Below are 25263 nucleotides of genomic sequence, written 5' to 3'. Positions count from 1 at the left end.
CCTTTTTCTTTTTGCAAATATTTCTCAAATGATGTTTAACAAAGCAAGGAAATTTATACGTGTCTAATAAAAATGTTTTCTTCTGGAGAAAGTCTTATTTGTTTCATTTCGGCTAGAATTGAAGCAGTTTAAAAATTTTTAAACACCATTTTATGGTCAATTATGAGCCCCTTTAAGCTATTTTTTCCCCGATAGTCTACAGAACAAACCATCGTTACACAATGACCTGCCTAATTAACCTAGTTAAGCCTTTAAATGTCACTTTAAGCTGTATAGAAGTGTCTTGAAAAATATGTAGTCAAATATTATTTACTGTCATCATGGCAAAGATAAAATAAAACAGTTATTAGAAATGAGTTAATAAAACTATTATGTTTTAAAATGTGTTGAGATAATCCCTCCGTTAAACAGAAAATGGGGAAAATATAAACGGGGGCTAATAATTCAGACTTCAACCGTATATAAACATTACGTTCAGCATCATGTGTTTCATTCCTTGAATTCATCACAATTTCAGACATCTAATTTCATGCAGGATAAGTAATAATGTAGCCCGCTTGTTTACTTGTGATCCAATCCATCAAGTATAAACAGGGCTGTAGCTGCACTTCAGCGCCACCGATAAAAGATTGCGACAAACTCAGTTCCATTTCATGACGTTTATTGATGAACTAGAAAATACTGATACTAAAAGAATTGAAAAACACTGATAATGCTGGTTGCATCTGTAAAAAAACAAGCAAAACAGAAACAAATCCAATTCCATTAAGTTCCAATACACACAAGTCAACAGCAATCTTTAATAATGGTTTCAGTTTTCTAAAAAAAATTTATTTCATCATTTTGTTTCGTTTTTTTTTGTACAAGATTAAATGTGTACAAAGTATATCCATACTCATCTCCCCCTCTCATAAAGGATCATTTACAAAACCTTGATGCTTTAAAATTTCAAACAATAACTTCAAAACTATAGCTTTTTAGATTTCATCATTATTATTATTATTAGTTTATTTTTTTGTAACAGGACCATACCAATGCTGAAGGAACAGCAGATGAAGACCAGTGAAGGACCAGCCTCCAGTCCACACTAACTTTCTCTCATCTCCCACATTCATGAACACGTTCCTTCCCTCACTAGCAGCTACCTCACAAAATCCAAATTCAGCAGTATTGCACATTAAGCATGGAGGACGATTGTTCCGAGAGGGGGAATGTCATAAAGAAAGGAAAAAAAAACAAAAAACAGAATCATGCAAACAGTGAACTGTATTACGCGTCTACTCAGCTATACACTGTTTTCTAATACGCCAGTTAAACCTTATACATCATAAAAGATACACTCAAACGGACCCTGGACGAGTAGCAGATTTATCCCATATTACTGCTACCAGCAGAGGCCACTGTCCAATACAGGGATGGACTTCGACCTCTATTCACGTTACACTACATCACAATAAGCAAAATATACTTTTGATTGCTCTAATAGTATTCCTAGAAGCATATATATGCGATTTCTAATACATGCAGACAAAAATACTCTAAAAAGTGCTTTACAGTTTGACTCAAGCTCCGTGTAAACGTTTTGTATTGAGGGGCACTTAAATTGTACAACTCACTAAACAGGCAAAGATATCACTTCAACACAGATCTGCATTTACAAAGACTGTGTCAAATGCAAACGAGCTTGCTTAATGTTGCTTCAGATTCACTGTGCATTCGAAGATCATTTGGCATTTGAATTAGCTTTGGGTGTGTGTAAAATCATCGACCAAATTAGGTGACTTGGAGAAAGAAAAAGAAAAAAAGAGAGTCCGGAAATAGGCTGAATATCTGTTTTAAGCCTCAAGAGCACACATACAATGACAAAACATGTTAAGAAATACAACCTATTGAATATCAACAAGATAATATCTCTTTAAGAGAGACTGGGCAATGCAATATGAAACATACATGACAAAAAATATATATATATATTTCAGACCGTAATAGTGTCAACATTTCTATAATATAAAGACATTTCAGAAATACTGAGTAGGCCAAATATTTTCCAATCCAAAAGATTGGAAGTGTCTAGTGTCCATACCCTTCTTGAGCTCACTGTCCTCCCTCAAAAAACTGGGGAAAATTAATCAATGATACAAAGGATCAAATCAGCATCGTTCACGGAGACATCATGGCAAACTGATTTAAAAACAGGCAATATTTTAAAAGCCCACATGCAGTGAGATTTCTTTAACAAGTGTTAAAAAACAAAGACAAAACATGAAACGTTAAACCAAGGTGGGAGGTAGAACGAATTACAGTAAAAAAAAAAAATAAAAAAAAAGGTTTGGCAGGGCACCTGCTGGAAAAAGTAGCCTCTAACCCTCTTATGCTTTCTAAATATCTTGGTAACGAGTACAAAAAGAAAAGCACAGATCAACGAGTCGTATTTGATTCGATATTAAAAAAACTAAAACGATATACAGATCGTTCAACAAAACTGTTCCTTCCAGCATCGAACAGTACACATGCTGCACGTGTTCACTCTAAAAAGAAAGAAAAACAACATTCATATCTCCCTCTATGAACCGTAAAAATGAGGCACAAATAAGAACCGTAATTACAATTAAGCAAATAAGGTGTTCGCTAATCTCTTCATCCATGCGAGGAAGCCATAAATCAAATACATTTGACTGGTCTTGATTAGAGAAGCAGCGAATACATAGCCTGGTCCTAACAGCCTCTGATGACGGATGGCACTTTCTCCGCAGCACAATATCAATCAGTAGGACCTATTTTCAAAGACAACATTCAGGCTTTGATTCTGCCGGTACACGGCAGCTTTTAGGGAGGCAAGGTTAAGGCTATTAAGAACAAACCAGAAAACGGCTTGGAATAACGGCGAGCAAAAAGGCGAGATGGAGAATAAAAAAAAAAACGTAGATGCGAGAAAGGCAGAAAACAACTCTGCTTTCAACTTTCAGGGCTAACAGATAACGTCACCTGGGCCGTTGCTTGTTTGTTTACGCGAAGAAAGTGCTTTCATGCATGAGATGTAATTGCTTTCAGTGGGGGATAATTCAAGAAAAAGGGAAAGCAAGTAAAATAGACATGATAAGCAAGCGCCGCTTGATTATATGGTGCTTTTAAACCGTCGTTCTCCATCTCTCACTGACCCTGAGAAGCAATGAGAGAACTAGAACAGTTTTCACGTCCACCTGCAAAAGGGGATTGTCAAGGGAAGTCTGTCCCGTGTAAGACCATGGGCAGAATTTAAGTGCTTTCTGTTGTAAAACTGCATTATGGGACAACTGGCTTCGAACACTGTCAAATCCCACAAACCGTCTGTCCTGTAATAGTAGTTTTGATATCAAGATTACATTACGTCGTCAATGTAGTGGGCATCTGAGATTCCAGTAACAACTAACAAGACCTGTACTCTAAAACTAGTTCCTGATATCTGTTAACATTTAAACTTTATTCACAGTTTATTAAAGCTTTTTTTTTTTATCTTTTGCTGCTTTAAAAAAATTACTGTCACATAAATCTATGGTACACGAAAATAAAATATTTGTCCATATCATATATATATATAGCTTGTATGCATGTATTTACAAACGGGCGTCATCTGCGTCTGTCTTCATCTCAGTAGAGGCCTTGACTCATAAAAAGAAACCTTCTTGCCGAGGATCATATATAAATATTCTGATAGATCTTCTAGGCCGCTCAGTGGAAAAGTGACTCACACTTTCCTATTAATAAACAGTCCTTGCAGGCTCGCAGACCACAGGTCTGTCCCTTCTTTTAAGTGCTTCTCACATGGGCTGCAGCTTCACGTCTGGTATCATTTTACCCGTCCGATTTCATTAGCCAGCCCTTGAAGTTCTGGCAGGGTTTTACCAGTAGTAACTGGACAGCGGAGTGCGTGGTGAAGACGGCTCTCTGGGCAGAAGTGTGACATGGCCTGCCAGCTTTAATTACTCTTTCCGTTGTTGGTCCCACAGCCAAGAAAGCTGCTTTCAAGCAGGCCTTTTCACCCGGAGAACAAGTCCTGCAGAAGTGGTGTCACCTCCATTTCATCCCCACTGGTGATTGCAGAGACAAACGGAGCTGACCTTTCAGACGTTTATGTCAGGTTTTCACTATCTTTAAAACATTTGACTGCAGATTCCTGAACATCATCCACAATCACATCACTGGTTCGAAACAAGGTGCTCCAATAACAGACTTGACTTCGAATCTGTGCTAGCACAAATCTACTACACCAACTTCATGTTTGAAATGAAGCGCAGAAATGACATCTGTTGACGTAGACTCTAATCTCAATGATGCTTGTGTCTTTGTCTGGACGCTTTCTACAGTTGGACATTTGGTAAAGCCAATGCGTTTGTCTAGCCCTTGTATCTCATCCGTTACATTTCACAAGTGTCATTTGATGATCCTCAGCAGATTACAGGAACCCCATCAGTGTTAAAGATCATTCCAGTGGTGGGTTCATAGGTGCCAGCCAGGTAGTAGAGGTCTTCGCTGTCCTGATACTTCTTCGTTTTAATCATCTGTTCATATTGCTCAAGGCTGACCACCAGACATTTATGGGAAATGGTTTGGACGTCGTTCTCATCAATGTGAGAGGACTGGTACAGGGCCCGCTGAAAAGAGAAAGCAGAGAGAGATCTATCAGTCTGTTTCCACCGTGGCCAATATGATCAAACCATTCACTGGATTGGTTTTCTTACCTCCATGAAGTCTTTCCTCTGGTTTGAAGCTTGCAGAACAGCGGGAAGACTTTGGCCGGACATTTGATCCCAGTTCTGCAAACAAAATTGGATTAGTTACAAACCCAGATAGAGAGGAATGACTGGGACGAATTCAAGCGCAATTCCAGCAATAACGTCACATTGAAATGCCCTCAAACCATTATTCTTGTTTAGCAAAGCGAGATGAAAGTAACCTTTTTGTCATGAAGTTTCTTTCCAGGGTTGGTTTCCTCAGGATGATAGAACCATTTTACACGGACCACCATGTTGTTTCCCCAGGACTCCCACATGCTCTGGATGTGTCCGATGAAGGGGAGGTTGGGTCGGCCAGCGGACAGGAATACAGCACAGTCTCCAATACGGATCATTTCCTTCCCACGCATAATGGCTTTGTAGAAAAGCTTCTTCGCCTTCCCTTTCATTCCCCGTCTCTGTCAAAAGTTAAGGAAAAAGCAAATGGTTGTTTCTTCTGGCATTTTATGTCCTAAAGGTTAATTTTCATGGAAACGTTTCACTTTTGTTATATGAAGGTATATATATTTTAAAGTAATCCAATAAATCAACCAATCAATAAACAAACAAACATTAAGTAACAGTCGCATACATAACAAGACTGAAATAAGAATTAATCATTTTATTAATTGAAAAAAATATATTTATACGTTATGATCTCACATGGTGTGATTTCTGAACATTTACGCAATTAATAAAGTTGAGAATTCGTTCAAAAGAAATAAAATATATCAATGCTTAGCTGACAGACTTGTATTTTTTAGGACTAATTAGTTTGCCCATTGGTCTAGCCCTGCAGTTTCATATTCATTAACAAATACTGAGACTGGATAACAAAAAACTACTGAATACACAGCAATAGAACCCAGAGTTGATGATGGGTTTTGTCTAGATAAATTAAAACAAAAACATTGTTTTTATAAATCATATTTATAATTCTGTAAAAGGAAATAAAATAGCTCAAATACTGGTCAAGGATAAAACGTTCTGGGCTCTATTTTAACGATCTAAGCACATGGTCTACACAATTCAACCAGCATGACTATGGATGTATTTGGCATGTAAGCAATGTGGCGCAGGACTTCAGTTTCTGCAAGTCTTCAGACAGAATATGAGATTTAGTTCCAGTGGGTTATATGCACATGGACTTTTAATTTTAGTCAGCCAGCCCCAGGGCTTCCAGTGAATTGTCATCCCATACAAAATCGCAGCTTTTAAGATCTTTACTGCCTGGCTGAGATACGATATAAAGTATACCTCGGCACTAAGAGTCAAACAACAAAAAATAAGGTCATCTTGGTGCGACTCTGGAGTCAGATCTGAGTTTCAATAGTCATGTCAAAGCAGTTAATAAATCAGCATACTATCACCTCAAAAACATTGCAAGAATTAGATGCTTGTTTTCAGTGAAGATTTAGAGAAACTTGTTAAGGCTTTTATCAGCAGCAGGGTGGATTACTGTAACAATCTCCTAACAGGCCTTCCTAAAAAGAAAGTCAGACAGTTGCAGCTCATCCAGAATGCTGCGGCCAGGATTCGGATCAGAACCAGGAAATCAGAGCACATCACACCTGTCCTCAGGTCTTTATACTGGCTCCCAGTTATATTCAGAATAGATTTTAAAGGACTATTACTTGTCTATAAATCACTAAATACAAACTACAAACCTAACAGATCACTCAGATCTTTAGGATCATATAAACTAGAAATTCTAAATAAATAAACTTGCCTTGCCTTGGGTATCAGACCAAACAAGAAGCACTGCATTACATTCTATTTTTCTGCGCTATGTCTTTAAAATATGAAAATTAAATTTACCCCAATATTGTCAATAGAATTTCTCTGCTAGCTTGCTGCTAATGATGGCGCCTGCAATTAAATGACCGCTTGTCTCTTTTTATGCTTTAACAACCAAATAGACACTTAAGCTTATTTAATTAATCATATTTAAATTCCTTTACAACATTGATGCTGTAAAAGCAACCTTATAAAATTGAAAATAATCACATAAACCGTTCACTGGAAGCATTGGCTGAAAAACACTAGCTTTGCATATAGCCCATTGACACTAGCATAACTGTCGGAAACACAATAACTTGAATCCATGAACTCACCTGAGTAGGCTTTCCGAACCACTTCCACAGCTGTCTGGCAGGAAGGAAAGCTGAGATCTTGGGTCTGTTCTCAACAGAGGGTAGTCTCTGTCTTTTTGCCAGCTCCTTTGTAGTTGGAAGATGGATTCCCTCTCGTCTTTTGGGGCGACCGACACCCTGCTTCACCTTCTGCTGCCTCTGGGGCGTCTTCTGCTGGTGCCGTTGCTGTGTTGTAGATGATTGTTTCTGGAGCTTATGGATGTTGGGCGCAGACCCCGATTTTGCCTTTACATCTTCCTCCTCTGGAGATGCTACATGCTCTGCGGCAGGGGATGGTTGAGAATCAGCGACCTGCTCTTCGTCTGAGCTACAAGAAGATTCTTCGTCGCTGGTTGTGGAGGATGATGAGGAGGAGGAGGAGTGGGAACCAGATGAAGAACTGCTTGTAGATGAGCTGGAAGAGGTGGGACTTGATGCCCGTGAGCTGATAGAGCTGGCAGAGTCTTGTTTGGGCTTCTTCTCCTGCGTGGCCCCTTGCTCCTCTTCTCCATCTGACTCCGAGCTGCTGCTGCTACTGCTGCTGGAGCACTCCAGATCTTTCTTTTCCTTCTCGCCTGAATTGCTGACCTTCGTCAAACCCTCACTGCTGCTCCCAAGCTTACGAACACTATAGGTAGACACGCTTTCTGCTGTTGGAGGCTCTGCTTCTACCGGCTTGCTTTTAGCCTTTATCGTTTTCTCAGTAGTGGATATAGTAGTGTAGCTGACACCCATCACAGACTTATTCTCTCTTTTGGATAGGTTCTGGCCCTCCATCATCATTAGGGCTTTGGTCTTCTTGGTTTTAGGTGACATGACTCCCTCATGGTCCAGCTTGATGAGAATCTCAGTCTGAGGTTGCTTGCGTTGCGTTTTCACACCAAATCCAGATGCCTCATCCTCGGGCTTTTGCAAGCGTTTGACTGTCTTTCCTTTCCCCGTGGGACTAGCAGTCTCATTGTTGGATATAAAGGAGGCCAGAGAAGTGGAGGGCTCATTATAGAGATCCACAGACAAAACTTTTCCATAGAGTGGCTGAGAGTAGACAGACTGGGGCTGGGAACGCACTTTGGCTGGAGGCTTGATCCCTGTGGTTTTCTTCTGGTTTTCATTAGATGCGGGGATGGAGACGCTGGCTGTACCGACTTGCTTAATTTTTCTACCTGGCCGTGGGCTGCTTTTCTGGCTGGACAGGGGCCTCTCTGGGACTTGCGTTGGGGTTGGTGTGTCGGGCTTTTCATGCTCTTTTGGAGTGGCTTCAGGCTCTGGAAAGCAGCACAGGAGGGAAGGTTTTAATATGCCAGACCAAAAACACACTTACCGCTATAAAAATGCTGGGAGGCTAAAAGCTGTTCCTTGTTCTGACAGTAAGCTCTTTCCAAGCACAAGAAGGTGATTTACTATCTATGAAACCACCAATCCGGTCCACTTTTGTAAGATCACTGCATTTCTCATTTCAGAAACACCACTTGTGACTGCTTAATGTTTAACTTGAACCAAAGCAATAACCACTTTTAGATAAATATGCCTCGTCTGTACTAGCCAAAATGTCAGCGTTTGGAAATTACCAGGCTTGGGTTTGGGTTTTCTTCCCCTTCCCTTGCTTTTTGGAGAAGACTCTTCCGTGATTTTAGGTGGTGTCTCTTTGCCATCAGGTACATCCTTACTGCACTTCCTTCCTCGCCTTTTGGTGCTGGCCACAAGAAGGGCAGGGGATGGTTCTGCACCTGTTCAGATAAATCCAGTTTAGAAAACCAGCACAAGACCCTACACTGATACAAACATAATAAATACTGAAATGCTGGCACATTTCCAAGTGCTTCTCTGCTTCATATATTTTGAAAATGTTCATACATAAACATTTCCACAGTCCAACACATACACACACTCATTAATATTTACCCAGTGCTCTTAAATATTACACACAAACCTTCAAACCTCTCAGTCTCACCCTCAATCACATGCAACCCCCTGGCAACTAGTGGATAAACATCTTACTGAATCCATCATCAAGCTTCAAGAGCAAAACCAAACAAAAATCATTGGCCACATGGACTCCAAATCAAACAGAGTGCATATGGGCTTGTTTACCTAACTTGGACATTCAGGTAGCATTTTATGCACTCTTTAAAGCCTCAGCTTGTACCCTCTGCTTCGATGAATACTCACACTGAATCTTGTAGTCTGCTGGTAGCAATCGAATATGAGAGAGTGGGATTCGTCCGGTGTCTCCATCATCAAACTCCACTGTAATCAAATCGTCCACGTCTTCCATGTCCGGGCTCCCTGTGGACAAGTAACAGGGTTGGCGACTGATGCAAAAGAACACGCATCACCTCAATTTACATTTCCACTGAGTGAAACAGCAAATACGGCTGTGCAAAAAGAGTGACCACATATTTCTCAGCGGTGTAGAAGCAGCAGCAACGATTCATACAGGGCCTTTTCATTCTCATTGGCTGACAGTAGCAGTAGCAGAGACCTCCCTTTAAGAGTTTCTTGACAAGTCTCCAGCTCCCTCCTTTCTCAGCAGGAGGGAAAATAAATAATAATAGAGCAGCGCTCTGCATGTAGCTAACCACACCATCCCTCATTCCCTAGCTCGGTTTATCTGGCAGTGCTTATGGGCTTGGCTAAAAGATTTAGATTAAAGGAAATGAAACAACCCTGAAAGGTTTTCATACTGCGCCTCTGTACAGAGGACAGTGGACATTTGTGAATATTTTTCCATTCGAGCAGTAAAACGCATTGGTTAATAGTCCGTAATAGCCAGTGATAGGTGCTCAATTAACTGGAACAGCGAAACCGTACCTCTGACGACCGTGCCAGGGTAGAGGCAACGGTATTGCTGGCTCCAGTAGGCTGCAATCCGGGTCCCCTGGGGAAGGTATCTGACGGAGGGCGGTTTCACATCAATAATCTGTAGGACAGAGGCAGGGTGGATCACAGAGGATTATTAAATCAACACCTTTGTGCATTCATACACTTCGCAGTCATTGTTCTTCCTAGCTGAATAGCTAATGAATGATTTTCGGCCGAGGAAATGTATATTTTGTTTATACAATCCATCTTGGAGGAGCAGTAATGGCTAAGGTTGCTCTTGGCAGTGGTCTGCTTACAACGGTACATTAGGAAGGAAAGGCGGTAGCCACAAAAGCGTGTGTGCCTAAACCAACAGACAGAGGTACTGGAGCAAAACATGCCCTTAGCTTAATAGCAGGGGAAGGTGCTAAACAGCTTCTATATTACAGCATGCCCCGGGCCTGCTAGCGGAGAGAGGAAACCGTGGAGTGTGCCCGGAGAAAAACACACAGGCCTGTTGTGGTGAGCCGTAACGTGTATGTGGGTCAGTGATCGGTGTAGGGCAGCGTGACATACTGACCGCCTCCTGTAGCAGCTGTTCCAGGCAGTAGATATGTGGCCTGTTCCCCCTTTCGCCCTCCACCACAACGCTGTATCTGTAAGACACGACAAAGTCATGAGATCAAAATCCTGGACATCATGTTTTGTAACTCATTTTACTTCAGAGGTGACTTTAGAATGAATCTAGACATATTCTTTGGAAATTATATGGTGAAAATGATTGTTCTCAAACAGGGCCCGCATTTTTATATGCAATTCTGCATTAAATTACAGCATTATAGGACCTTTTCTTTTTATGGCATTATAGGATTTTCCTTTATACTTTGATGTCTAGGGCAGGGGAGTCCAAACTTGGTCCTGTAGGGCTGGTGTCCTCCACGGTTTCGCTTCAACTTTCTACTACACGCCTGCCTGGAGGTTTCTAGTATACCTAGATTAGCTGGTTCAGGTGTGTTTAATTGGGGTTGGAACTAAAATATGCAGGACACCGGCCTTCCGTTATAGGACCGAGCTTGGACACCCCTGGTATAGAGTGTGGATTTGGTTCAGTCCACTGCTTGTAACTGAAGGCAGATCTAAATGCAAGCTTGCAGTTGACTGTAAGAAAGAGGTTTAAAAGGACTAAATGAACAGTCTGGTATGCAGTACGTCACCCAAAAATTACACAGGAAATCAACTTTAAACAATGCATTTGAAAACATTAAGTAATACCAAAATACATGGATAAATCACTCGCAATATGCATCTAGAAACAGATTTGTTTTATTTAATGCAAATTTTAAGGGTATAAACCACAATAACAGTTTGAGGAGTTGTTGCATTTGCTGCCGTTTTTGGCTAACATTAACTAATACCAATGCAATGAAACCTTCAATAGACCACTGTTATTTGCTGTAAGCATTCACTAGTAATACGGAACATAATGGATAGTCTAAAAATACATAGTATTAGGCTGTAGGGGGAGATGCAAGGGGGGCAAAGGGGCAAAACTGAAAGTCTCAGCAGCCCAAGAGCACGAAGACAGGGCTCTATTGAGAAACACACTGAGCTTTGAACTGGCTTTTATTCACTATGCCCAAAGGGACTGGCTTTGCCTCCAACTACACTCCCCTTCTTATTCAAGCTCAACCTCAGGGACGAAATTCGGAGGTTCTTTGCCTTTTTTTTTAAAAAAAGAATTCCTTACTCTATAAATTTATCCTTTTGTGGCACTTTTATTGTCTTTACTGTCAAGAAGTCAGAGCAGTGGGGAAAGGCAAGAGAAGTCAGTTTCTTGACATATCACATGCGAGAGCCAAAATCGGCTCTGACGCAAATGGAAAAAAAGGAATAAAGAGAGGCAGACCAGGCTAAGTCAGTGTGTAGGCAGAGCACAATCCAAACAGGCTTTTTTCTTCCAGATCTGGAATATTATTGGAATATTATTTCTGGAAGATGGCAGTGTTTCACCTCGGGGGGAAAAAAACGCCTACATTCAGCTCAAGAATAATTAGCACATGCATTGACGACGTGAAATAAAAAGGAAGCTTTCAGAGATTTATTGCTTGTTGGAAAAACAGAAGAATAACAATGACCAGCTTTTTAAAGTGCAGGTCACTCTCTATTATTAGCATGTGCCTTATAAATCAGCATGGGCGTACACGCGGCTACATGCATGACGTCCAAGATTGGGCTTCTGCTTTTAAAAAAAAAGTACTGACAGTTGGATGTTTGGCCTTTTTCATTTGGATTCATGAGGGTGCCTGCAGTTCAAGCATGGACTTAGAGCCAGGCTTCAGAGGTGTCCATCACTGAGTGGCAGCCTTATTACTGTGACATGGACCTGGGAGGTGATGTGGGACAGCCTCCTCCTGGATCTGGCCTGAGGGGGAGGACTCTGCTGGCCAAAGCTGATTGGTTCTGTCTGCAAAGCCAGGGATAAATTCACACCAGCTGCCTTGGGGAGGGGGGTAGAAAGATTGACCGGACGAGCAGGGTTAAATATCTGTCATGTGGATGGATCGCCTGATGTGGGCTTGGGACATGGGAAGGGTCATACTTAAATGTTTTTGTTTGTAAGTGGAGGGGAATGTATTTCGTACTAAAGGTCACTGTGAAGTCATTTGTAATTGTAATAAAGCCCTTTGGGAAACTTTTATTCTTTAAACATTTTTATAAATCGTAAAAAATGAAAACAAAGAAACTGGTTTCCTAAATATATATAGTCATAATAATATCAGAATAATGTTCATATCCAGTGCCTAAAAATGCAACACTCATGCCCCTATAATAAGAATGCTGTGTAAAAAATTCTTGAATGCTTTTTAAAGATTCTATGCTATAAACTAACAGTGGTTTTCAACCTGTGAGTCGTGGCCCCCCAGTGGGCTGTTATTGTATTGCAGAGGGGCGGACAGTTGTTATTTCTAGAAATAACATTGCTGAATGATTTATAGGTGAATTGTTGAGGTGAATTATATAAACTAAAATGGTCAGTGTATGAGTGCATGTTAAAAATATTGTATGGGTGTTTCCCTGTGCTCGTTGTGGCTGGAAGGGCATCTGCTGAGTAAAACATATGCTGGTATAGTTGGTTCATTCTGCTGTGTCGACCTCTGAAATAGACACTAAGCCGAAGGAAAATGAATGAATGAATGAATGAATGAATGAATATGGCTCTTAACGAATCCAGTGCTCCAGTTCTATGCCGGTTTTGACTGCTTGTTTGACCTAGAGAGCTGCACTCGTAAAACCCAATGCAACCAGGACAATATTTGCTAATGCTGGTGTAAGCGTTAAGATACTCATGTTTGTGCAGAGTGCCGGTGCAGAAAATTATCTGCGGGTCTCCCACAAAATGAATAAATGAAAGAATTAATTAAAAGGCAAATAAACTGGTATTTATTCAACTGACAGGACAAGGCTGCATTTAAAGGCCCTCAGGAAGCAGCAAGAGATGGAATCGCAGCACATGAGTGCTTGTTTTTATGTGCATATGTCTAGATTGTGGTGAAATAATTGCAATGTTGTTACATAGCTACAATTCACAAATTTGTACGTGCTCAAATCCAACCTAGATGTTCTGTGGGAGTTGAGCAAAACCTAAATATTGCAAAAAAAATTGTCCTGTGCTTATGGAATTTGCCTGAATTTTGGTTCTTTTGTTTCCTTAAACCATGTCAGCCTGAGTCTCTCTGAGCTTGGTAGCTTGTTATGTAAATTTTTTGTTTAATCAAATCATCAGCAGTTTATTCAGTTATCCGACTTGCTTCTAAGTAAGTTACCAACCAGCCACAAATAGAGGGTTCATTTAAAAATGGCAATGGGCCACAGAAACATACACGTTGGGCCATGAGTTAAAAGTGTGGGAACCACTACTGTAAACTATAAACACTCTTGAAAATCCAATTTTTAGTTAAAGATGACACTTTTTTCCATCATTTTTTTTTCAGGAAGCAAAACCTGTCTCCCAGAAATCCTGTAGAATCCTTTATCCAGTTAGAAGATAAAAATGAAACTCCTGAAGCGTTTTCAATTTAGTGTCAGTAAACGGTCCATAACATCTAAAGGCTGAGACTACACTCGCCCTGGTCAACTGGTTTGATTTTATTTATTATATCTTCTAATGCCGAGTTCAGACTGCATGATTTTCAAACTAGTCGTGTCACAGATGTTTTCACACTGCATGACTATCTGGGCTAGCGTTTCGTCGCTGCTTTGTTTACACTGCACGATGGTTCGGCGACATGGACATTCACATTGCATGACTTTACTATAGGGAGAATCGCCGACAACTTCGTCCAAACTACGTCTCACAGCCAAAAACATGTAGTATATCTTTTGTTATTAACTACATAATGAGAAAGAAGCCTTTAATGGGGTAGAACATGTACATGTTTGCTCACCTGGGTTTAAAGGGAATTAGCCATTTCTCCTCAACGTTGATAATAAACTAACTTCTTTCTGTATGAAACGTCAAACAGACACGGTTGCTCCTGAGTCCTGTCAAATCTCCACTAGTTTTTCCTCCATTTCGTGGGTCCAAATAAACTTTTAACTTCTCCCCCAGCCTCCCGCTGGCCTGCAGCAGTTATACACACACGCACACACAAGTGAAAGCTGCTCTCTCATTGGCTGTAGGTGATCGCTGATGTTATTTTCAGTCAAAACTCAATTCACATGGCATGATTTGAATCGTCGACAGCTCCAGATATTTAGCATGCCAAATATCTCACAGGCATCGGCGATTCTCTCAGATCGCGTGATTGGGCCAAAATCGGGGTTAAAATCATGCAGTCTGAACTAGGCATAACTGTACTTGATGACCTACACACTAAACCAAATATCACTTTATATAAATAAAAACCTAAAACTTTCAATAGAAGAGCACAAATCTGAGACTTATAAGATGGTTATTTACATATCAATAGAGAAGAGAAAGTAGTTACGCATTGAGGCACAATATGCAATTCGCCGTATTACATTTCTTACTGAGATGACATGATGACATTCAGAAATCTTTGATTAGTGTTGAAACGTGGAGGAGGAATTTTAGCTGTGAAAAATCTCTAAAACATAATTAAAGATACAACAGAGAAAAATGGCAAGCCAGTGAAGGATAGAGCGAAAGCTTCAATTAGTTTGCCATTACCCATAAATAATGGGCCTGTGCCATTAGCATGGTCTTCACGTCGGAAAGTGTGACAATGCCTTTGCCAAAGGACTTTTCTGAGCAGAACACACCAGGCTTCATGAAAGCTGAGGCTCAGGCTGAGAACAGACACTTTTCCTTACCCCAGATTTCAGTTCCAATTCAACACCGGCTGTGTGAGTTATTGACTGCACAATTAAGCAGTCTGCTCTCATGGACTGCAAGTATGTTCATGCCTGGAGAAGCCTGGGCTCTCCACAACGGCCTCTGTTAATGAAGACAGGCGAGGCTTATAAACAGCAGTGGCGACGGTGGAGGCATATAAACATCTGAGTGCCCGGGTGTGCATTTTCAATCTTTGAATGGGTTTAAGGTGTTGTGTAGCACAAGCAGACACAAAATTACATTTCCCGAGAGGCAGGGTGGACAACAAGCGATCTGTTGAAGTCAAGCCCTCTGCACTAGCGCCTGCTCACGTCATATTAAATGCTTTCACAACCAGCTTTCACTGTCACACTGAACTACCCGCTTTGAAGAGCTATGGTGTAACAGTCCTGCACAAAGGCACCTTCCCTTTCCCTGGCTGGAATGGGCTATTTTTAGTACAAGAGACACATGCAGATCGAGCAATAGAGGAGAGATATTTCACTGCCAAAACATGACAAACATATCTCATTATGAGCTGCAAATGAACAGATAAAGCACCACCGTTCAGCTCCCTTACATCAGGGAGAAAACTGTTTCTATAGTACACACATAGTAGCGTCCAGATTTTCAGCGCGTTGCCTGACCTCTGGCTTACAGTTCACTGGAATTTGGGAGAAGGATTGTGATGGGGGTTTGAATGATGGCTGCTCCTCGCTCTCGGACTGATAAGAGGAAGACGTGTTTCTGTGCTGCATGCTAAACACTTGCTCTAATGAAACTAAAATGGAGGAAAACACATTTCGCAGAGGGCAGAAATGGTACAGAGCCCCTCTCATTAAAGATCCCGGACCAGATGCTGCACCAGTTTGACATTTTTCACCAAATGAGATTATCTTTTATAGGGATGACTTTGAGAGGAACTCTCTCGCCCCTCAATAGACTAAAACTTGTTCATCCAAGTGGATAATAGGCCATGGGAGACCGCAGAAAGCATACAAAGTCCAAACAAAACAAAACTGCCCGTTTCTGTCATCGCCTCCCTCAAGACACTTCACACCCCTTCTGTTTCCTGACCAAACAGAACGTTGCACTTCCACATTTTTCCACGGAGAACTCTGAACTGAACCTTACAATGGGAAAAACTTGGCAAATATTTCAGCCCCGTAACACTAAGTGGCTCAGGCAAGCAGTTCGGTAAAAAGAATTTGTATGTGGCCAGGGAGCTAAAGCTAAATAGAGCGCTGGAATGACTGCCAACTTTTTCGTGGCCTTGGTTTGAAGCCTTGGACCAAACTAACCAACTCAAAAATAAGTCAACACACTACACTTGATTTAAAGCACTTAAAAAGGAACTAGACAATTTTCCCTTCCTAGAAATGTTTTTTAACAAAATTTTGCAATCTTTCAGATTTGTTTTCTAGTCTAAAACATCTCTATTTTGTTCTTTAATTCAAACATCATAAATTTAAGTAACTATAAAGTTAGGTAATTTAGCTGGCTAGTTTAATAACAAGCTCTAAGAAAAGACAACTACGACAGTACGTTTCTGGAAGTAAAAACTATTCATTATCTGCACAGGGATATAAAATCAACTTTGATATTTGCTGATTTGATATAACTTTGATAATCAAACACAGCTGATATAACGATTATGTTATCGTTCTGATATGAAAATAAGGCAGATATCTTTACGCTGATAGATTATGTAATTGTACGATACTACCTGTCGATATAATCACCTTGCAATTTTTAATTTTTTGTTTTGAGTAGGCTATTCAGTTTATAAGATCAGTTCAAACTTTTATGAAGTTTTTCAAAATAAAACCAGTTGTTCACTGTATTTATATATTTATCGGCTCATATATCGGTTATCGGCCTCCAAATCTTAAGAGTTATCGTTATCGGCCAAAAACGATATATCCGTGCATCCCTAAATTCAACTTATGTTTAAAATAATGATGGTTAACAGCAGAAGTCATGCAGAAAAACATGACCCATGATGTTTACAAAAAAGTCAATCATATTTGGAGTGTGCCAAGTGTGCCGAGAGAGATCTTTAGCTCCACCTACTCCAATGAAGCACCACAGATTATCCAACTAAGTCAGGTTCGCCATGTTGCCAAAATACTTAAATATTAAAATACATACAATTTGTGATTTTCATACAATGCTTTGTGATGTGATGCACCTTGTAACTGATTGGTTTGGCTTATCATTTCTTATATACCATAGTTCCTAATTTCCTGGAGGGCCGCATCTCCGCACAGTTTTGCTTCAACCTTAATCAAACACAGCTGATTCCACTAATCAATGTGTTCAAGACTACTAGAGACTATTAAGTAGGTGTGATTTAGAGGTGGTTTAAGCAAAAATCTGCAGAACTGTGGCCCTCCAGGAATTGAGTTTGAGACCAGTTATATACCAAGATATCAATTTATACACTACATTAATTCTGTATACAGTTTATGCAAACCTATTTTCACTACATTTGGAAAATGTATATATATAATTTTATACAGAAACCCAGATCTTGCACCCTATGACAACTATTGATTAGGCAAATGATATGGAAGATGCAGCAGAGGTTATAAAGAGAATGAAAACAGCTCAGGCAGGAGGTCTCTTACATGTCAGGCGAGTGAACTGTGCTGACGTGGCCGGCATACAGGAGCTTGTCATCCATAGGGATGAGGACCCGTAATCCATCCTGCAGTTCATCTTTGTTAATGACACAGTTCCGAGGGGCTGGGGGAAGAACAAAAGGGGGGGATGAGTAGTGCTACAGAGAGAGAGAGGCATGTCAAAACTCGCTCTACTAAATAAAGTCTAAACACCACCTGAAAGTTGCAAATGTTTGAGAAAATAGCTGTGCTCCAAAACCCATGGGACTGCTAGTGGATGCAGCATTTTAATGTGAAGACTGTTCCCAAAGGTGACAATCATGCAGCTTTCTAAATATACCTCAGTTTAGACTAATTCAAAGACAGCAACACAAGTATTAATGGTGGGAAACATCCCTGAATGCACTGCGACAAAATGAAGATATAAGCATCCAATATGGCAGATTAAATGCCAACGATAAATATACTTGATCAACTAAATCTCAGAAGGAAAGTAAATACCACTCTGCAACAAAAAACTACAACAAACAAACAGAATATACTTTACAATAAGCTTTCATTAGTTAATGTATTTAAGAACAGGAACTAAAAATTGACAATACCTACTTACAGCACTTATTGCTCAACATTCACTAAAGCATTATCAGAGAGAAAGTACTGAAAAATCATACTCAAGTAAAAGTACCATTACCTGCCTAACAAAAGTATTTGTTGTAAATACTACTCAAAATATGAGTAAAAAGTAGCCCTTTTAAAAGTACTCAAGAGCAGTGAGTATTACACTGTAAAAAGCTGATGCATTCATTTAAACACACATTAAAACCGTAACATTCTGTAGTGCATTTAGTTACTGTTTAAGGCCATTTCGGGCCTCATACAGTAAACCTGTCTTCTCATCAGTGACATTCAGTTTAAACAGTCTCTTGGTCATTGCGTTTAAAGATTTTGGACACTTTTAATGCTTCCAAACAGTTTGCTGCATGTCTTTGCAGTATGATATTAGTGCAATTTAATTGGACAGGAATCGCAGAACTGATTTTTCTACGTTTACGTAGTGGAGTAAAATACCAATACAGCACTAAAATGTACTCAAGGGAAAGCAAAAGTACACATTTTTAAAACTACATGGTACATTTCTGAGAAAAACTACTCAGTTAGAGTAATTTGAGTATTTGTAATTTGTTACTTTACTTGCTGACCTGATTAGATCCCAAGAACTAATCAGAAATTACAGATGAATATATACTGTAATAAATGTATTGTTCCTTGTTTGTTCATGTAAATACATCAACTAACACAAACTAACACAACCTTATTGTATAGTGTTAGCAAACAAACAAAAACAGTATATTGTTTGGGAATTTGTTGCCCCTTATACTTGAGGATTGCACTGTTGGCCTAGCAAAATGATTACATCAAATCCTTTAGAAATGCATCTTTCTCATGGGGAGCACTGCATGTCAGTGCACAGACTTGTCAACACAGCTCTAATTTGGTTACTTATGAGGTTTTATGGCGTTATGAAGCAGGTAACAAGCAGCTCACAGGGTTTAGATATGAACCTAATGCGTGCAATAACTCGCATCTCGTCCCATTAACGTATGAATGCAATCAGGCCGAATCAATTTTCTGATTTTTAATGCTGGATTAAGATAAGATAGGCTGTGAAATTATCTCTCCCCCACGTCATTCAAAAGACATTCACTTTTAATTGAGTGCACGGACAGGAAAATGAAGTCTGATTTAGTCGTAAAACTGCAATTAAAAATGGGGGTGTAATGAAGGGAAAGAGCCTTGCTGAAAAGAGGGAACGTGGAAAAAAAAAAGTCTCACCGGGGGTGCAGGGTCTTTCGGGCTGAGCGCTCACAGGGGGATTCTCGTCCTCGGAGAAGCTGCTGTCCTGGTTGGGCTCAAAGTCCTCATCAGCAGCCATACTTTCCATCAGTTTACTGACAGCGCCGCCCTTCCCTCGAGCCTGCTGGGGGAATTCAAGTACATTTTGCCCCAATTCCTATGACAATATGAAATATTGAACACTGAGACATTGTTGGTTCAGTTCTAAGGATGAGACCCATGTGCTTACTAGAGGAGAATTGATTCAGTAAAACCCATTTAGATGAGTGACAAGCTGGGCTCGGGAGACGAAGGATTTCTTGATTTCGAATGCGGCAAATACCCAGAGGAGTTCCAGAGCTTCTGCCGCGTGCATTATAACATGTGATTTATACATAAGGCCAAAGAAATAGCAGCGCTGGAGAGTTTTAAAATGCAGTGGAGATTTATCTTGAGCAGAGATAAATAAATTGTGCAGAAGGGGCGGAGAAATGAATGGAGCGAGATGTCGTTTGGTTAATTTCGCTGCTTTCCCGCTGAGTGTGCAGTCTAATTAGGCTTGCTGCTCTACTGCGCTCTTCCCTTTTCTCTCTCCTTCTCCTTTGGTCACGGTGGGTTCCGTGAGCAGGCCCATACAGACCAGGACAGGGGAGCAGGAAGGGGCAGCTCATTTAAATGCAAGGCTTCTCTCCCAGTGGGCCTCGGGCCTGCCAGGTAAAATTATTCTAATCCCTTTCGGTGTTTCAGCATAGCACAAAATGGCTGCTCTAAGCTAGCTTTCAAATAATTCTTTACTGGCATGCTAAAAATGAGAGCTAACACAATGCATCATGTATTTTATCGAGTAAGAGTGTGAAAGCAGACAACAAAATACAATCTACAGTGGGATGTGTGTGTTTTAGAGTATAATATACTTTATACCAAAAAGTTTAAGAGTCAGTAGGATTTTTAAGGAGTTAGTTTAATTTGGTTTATTTACATTTGTTACAATAATATCACTATGACAGCTTATTATAACAATCATTCTCTATTTAAATACATTTTTAAATGTCATTTATTCCTATGATGGAAAGATTTAAATCAGTTTAAAGCTTAATATTTTAAGAAAAAACAAGAAATGTTTGTGTCTAAAGTATGAGTATCCTTACTGGCACCTCAAGTTATTTTAAGACTTTATTTTTTTCGGTTACAAAAGAATATTTTAAAGCATGTTTACAATTTTTTGGCATTTACCAAAAGAAAAAAACTGAAACTGGTTTGGAACATGTGGTGGCTGAGAAAATATGATGGTGGGATGTTAATTTAAGGGTCAACTATACCATCAATAAAATTATAAATCCCCCACTGAGCCCCACTAAATTTTAATATATTCGTACCTTAGCTCCTGAATTATAATGTACTAATACAAAACAAATAAAACAAATTCACGATAATGCAACCTTATTAATACTACTTGGCATTGAATGTCTGTTGAACACGGTAATATTTACCTCTCTGGCTTTGGGCTTTTGGACCTTGTTCTTGCGTCCTGGGCTGACAGGGAGAGCTCCGCTGGTTTCTGAGGGTGTGCTGGAGAGCTGGGGTGGGGGCAGACACAGGGGGGTCTCCTTAATCCTCTTCTTCTGGAACATTCACACCAGATACAAAGACAAACCATCAGCATGAACAAGAGTGAAAAGCCTCATACAAATGCTTGACACAATCGGGCTCAGTTCTCCCAGACATTACAGCCATTCAACAACACTGGATAGACAAGTAAACATTAATAGGCAGCCGTGTACTGAACACTTAAGAGAAAGGAAAAACACGGGAGGACTCGGAGGGAGGAATGGTGATGGTTAGTAATTGTAGCTTGGCAAGCTGCAGTCATCCTTTTGTGTCCAACAACATGACACTCACAGCGGGAGGCTTCCTTGTCCGACAAATGTAGCAGGACACCTGCTGGTGGTATCAAGCGCCCATACCGTTTGGTTGTGGCTGGCAAGCAAGATTTGAGATATATCAATAAAACAATGGCTTACCTTGCTGGGATCTTTCACCTCCTTGGCTTTGACCAGTTCCTTGGGGCTCTGCGGGGAGGTTTTGGGGCCGCGAGCAGGTTTGGGAGTGAGCGGAAGAGGAGTTTTGCTAGACGGGGAGATGGGGGTGGACTGAGCAGCATCATGGAGGAAGATGCGTTCGCTCCTCCGCCGCGTCCACTGTTCGTCTTCACTCCCATCCGCTGTAAGGTCAAAACTGAACTCCCGGGGAGACTTGGGTTTCTTGGGTTTGCGTCCACGCTTGGTGGGGCTGGAGTCGTCACGCATCACGCTCGCGGGAGGCAAGAGAGGAAGCTCGGGAGCGGATCTCTTGCCATGCAACAGCGACGGAAACTTCTTTCTTGTCTTGACATCACTCTCTGAATCGGTAAACTCAAACTCCATACCTACAATCCAGAAGATATAACATTTAATTATTACTTAAAGCAAACACGCAATACGCTTTCATGTGACATTTCTTTGTCTCCAATGGACCTCTTAACTTAAAAACTGTTATTCCATTCTTTTACAAAAGTGTCCTATGGTGTGACTGTCTCGAGCATGGTTAAATCAATTAGATCTCTTGCAAATAAAAAGAAAATAGTAAAATGTTTACGAAATACCTCAGGCATAACTGTACACGTGGCTATTTTAGTAAAGTCAATATTTTTTTCATCTAAACATTTCTAAAAAAAAAAAAACAGGAACTTGATACAATTTGTCACTGAAATCCATGTCCTCTGGTGTGACACTATATGCTAATTTTTAATCAGGCAATTCTATGGGCAATAAGTTTCCAATCCAAGATCACATGGCTAAAATCCAGGTTGTACACCTTTTAAGTTGTCTCAGAATTTTTTTGCAACCACTATGAAAATGTTTAATTTTTCATTAATTGAAAATCTCCAACAATTTTGACAAGTCATGGAAAAAAAATTCATAAGTGTCCAAAAATGAAGATAAATTGCTTTTATAAAATGTTGATAATATTAAGGGTTGCTACTTGATCATTTTTGCTATGTCACACCATAGGACATAATTATGTCTCCCATGGCCCGAGTTTTAGGTCTCCCAAGTTTCAGTCTATTAAGACGGAAATAGAGTGCCTATCAAAACCATCCCTATAAACCATTTAAAGGGATGTCAACAAAAACAATGGTCCCAACATATTTCCTATTTTAAATTGTTAATTTCTAAAGCTTCCGAGAATCCAAAAAGAGCCACATATTGATAAATGATTAAGTTGTGATTGAATTGCCTCAATACAGTTAAGAAATATTTTGGTAACAAGCAGTCTAAAATGGATCATCTTAAATTCTGTTCAAATTAGGGCAACACAATATTGGAAAAATCTGATATTGCTATATTTTAATTTTCTGCAATAAATATTGCAATAATAATACAGTTTCAGAAGATGGTTTAAATAGCACTATTTGACGGTTTTCTTACTTTGACTTGTTTCTAGTCCGAATATCACAAACATTCTTAGAGCAAGTAAAAATATTGTTTGGTTATCGCCATCAGAACAAATAAGTGAAAATTAAGAGATTTTGCTTGTGTTAAGGAAATGATCTGCCAGTAGTGTAAGTGAAATAATCTTGTTTTCACAATGAAATTGAGATATTTGGACTAGAAAAAAAAGACAAAAATTCCAAGTAAGAAATGTTTTTACATAAATTTCAAGTCCATGCAAATACAGTAATTAAGTATGATTATGTAGCTCCAGGAGGCTGTTCCATAAAGCAAGACAAAAAGGCAGGTTTATATTGGTAAGCGAGGTTTATTAATGTTTATTAACATGGTTTAATAAATATAGTGAGCCTGCAATCCATTCAAACATTTTCTTGCAAACCACAATTGGCTGTAAGCGCATATTCTCTCTCTCTCTCTCTCGTTGTTTAAATTATTATATGATTGAACTCTAAAAACAAACGCTGCTCTCTCACTGTGAACATAGCTGTGTCTCATTTCCGAGATCTTTCAGTTCTTGTAGTGGCCATGATAGCATACAACATAATCGATGCACCTATGCTCGACCTTCAGGGTTTCACGACAGTAACATGCACGAGCAGTTATCTAGATTATTTAAACTGAACTCAGATTAGTTAGATCAAATGATCTTCAATTTGCTGTTGGAACCAATTTAAGCGTGGAAGTTTAGTTCGGCTCATTTAAGTCAGGTATTTGACTGTTATCCCCGCTTTTCTAAGCAACTTTTATGAAACAACCCCCTGGTCAACTATAAATCAGACTGGACATTGCATATTTTTGCGATGTGACTATTGCAAATGCGTACATTGCAATATCGATGCTGAAACGATATATTGAGCAGCCCTAGTACAAATGTTGTAAACCATTAACATGACCTTTTTTTTTCTCAAACATCAAACAACAAATATAATTTTTGTTCTGAAAAAAGGTATTACAAAAAAGCATTTTAAAGCCTATTTGTCAACTCAAACACAATGCCATCTGCTATCATTTAAAGCATCTACAAATGGTCAACTCATTTGCAAATGCAGAACGACAATATAACATGCACATCTGAGAAATAACCAGGGCCAGATGTGGCAGAATTAAGTCTGAATGTTGTTGCAGGGTCTTGGAATAGTTAATGAAGGGGGCTATTGGTCTCCGCTGGCAGGCTTGTCGCGTGCTCTGCTGGATACCCGCTCAGGATCACAGCTCAACCTCATCAAAGCAAGGCCTGTCAGCATTGCATTCTGAGCAAGCGCAAGCGGTGCAGCAAACACACATACACACACACACACTGATATGCGGCGAGGGGATAATGACACTCCATTCTCAAGGTGGGGCACAACTGATGGGTGTCTATATTGAATAACACCCCTACTGAGTGACTGCTCCAAGCACAATGTGTTTTCATCTGCCAGCACCTTTCAATTCCCTCACTCGCCAGCGCACAAGCACGACAGAGCGCTACAAAAGACAGCCAATAACAATGCATCACCTTGTCACCTGGGAATTCAAGTCCCACAGGCTTCGAAAAGCAGCTGATGTAACATTAGAGAGATTACAGATGAACCTAAGAGTACAGGGAAAAAAAACAACCAAACGCTTTCTTACCCAGAAGACTCTGCCGTTCCTCTTTCTTTTTGGCTTTCTGCTTGGCCTCCAGTTGGACAAGGGAGAGCGGATTGGTGATAATGGGGCTTGGGATAGCACTGGCAGCGAAGCGGGCCAGAAGACCCAGCCCGCTCTCTTCTACTGATGACGAACACAGGCCATCACTTTCATCAAGCTCATAATCATACCCATCTTCATCCTCGTCGTCATCCTCGGAATCATCCCGCTCGGTGGAGTACTCTGTTGAGAATGGGAAGAAAGCCATTTAGGATGCTTGACAAACATATGAGCTTCAGAAATCAATGAAGATGAATCCCGTCACACATCCCATCATTTAAAGAAGAGCTCTGCAATTCTGGTCATGGTAGACGAGGGTCCAAATGACTTTAACACATGAACTGGCTTACAAGGAAGAGTTATTTGTAAATTTGTAATATGTAAAGAGTAGATTACACTCAGAAAGAAACTTTAATAATAGGAATGAACGTTTGAAAGTCAATTCAAAGGGCGAAAGAACAACAGAATCGGATGTAAATCATTTGCAAGAACCCTTATATTTTAGTGATATTGGGGCTGTCTTTAAGGTCTACTTGACACTAGAGTTAAAGAGCCCATGTTTAAAGGGTATAGTTCACACAAAAATTATAACCGTCATCATTTACCCACCCTCTAGCCTTAAGA

General features: G+C 40.0%; 1 protein-coding gene across 8 annotated transcripts in view; it reads right to left on the bottom strand.

Annotated features, from left to right (window-relative positions):
• Nucleotides 1–644: 644 nt before the first annotated feature.
• The window catches only part of tnrc18 (trinucleotide repeat containing 18), an 83268-nt gene continuing 58649 nt past the window's right edge, over nucleotides 645–25263 (bottom strand). For 2 of the 8 annotated variants that reach the window (XM_087244875.1, XM_087244877.1), the window contains exons 18-30: nucleotides 24583–24822; nucleotides 21499–21902; nucleotides 20968–21099; nucleotides 19478–19655; nucleotides 17651–17768; nucleotides 10266–10341; nucleotides 9695–9803; nucleotides 9053–9169; nucleotides 8452–8610; nucleotides 6866–8148; nucleotides 4934–5170; nucleotides 4719–4793; nucleotides 645–4631 (exon numbers count right to left, since the gene is read on the bottom strand). In XM_087244875.1, coding sequence (XP_087101001.1) covers nucleotides 4425–4631; nucleotides 4719–4793; nucleotides 4934–5170; nucleotides 6866–8148; nucleotides 8452–8610; nucleotides 9053–9169; nucleotides 9695–9803; nucleotides 10266–10341; nucleotides 17651–17768; nucleotides 19478–19655; nucleotides 20968–21099; nucleotides 21499–21902; nucleotides 24583–24822 — 3335 coding nt within the window. In that variant the 3' untranslated portion in view covers nucleotides 645–4424. The remainder of the gene's footprint in view (nucleotides 4632–4718; nucleotides 4794–4933; nucleotides 5171–6865; nucleotides 8149–8451; nucleotides 8611–9052; nucleotides 9170–9694; nucleotides 9804–10265; nucleotides 10342–17650; nucleotides 17769–19477; nucleotides 19656–20967; nucleotides 21100–21498; nucleotides 21903–24582; nucleotides 24823–25263) is intronic. The other 6 variants (XM_087244878.1, XM_087244882.1, XM_087244879.1 and 3 more) reach the window with 5 other exon arrangements.

The sequence above is a fragment of the Danio rerio genome, chromosome 3 (genome assembly GCF_052040795.2).
Source record: "Danio rerio strain M-AB ecotype USA chromosome 3, GRCz13ab, whole genome shotgun sequence".
Lineage (NCBI taxonomy): Eukaryota > Metazoa > Chordata > Actinopteri > Cypriniformes > Danionidae > Danio > Danio rerio.
Note: the sequence above shows the minus strand (reverse complement) of the source record. Positions and strands in the feature narration are given on the sequence as shown.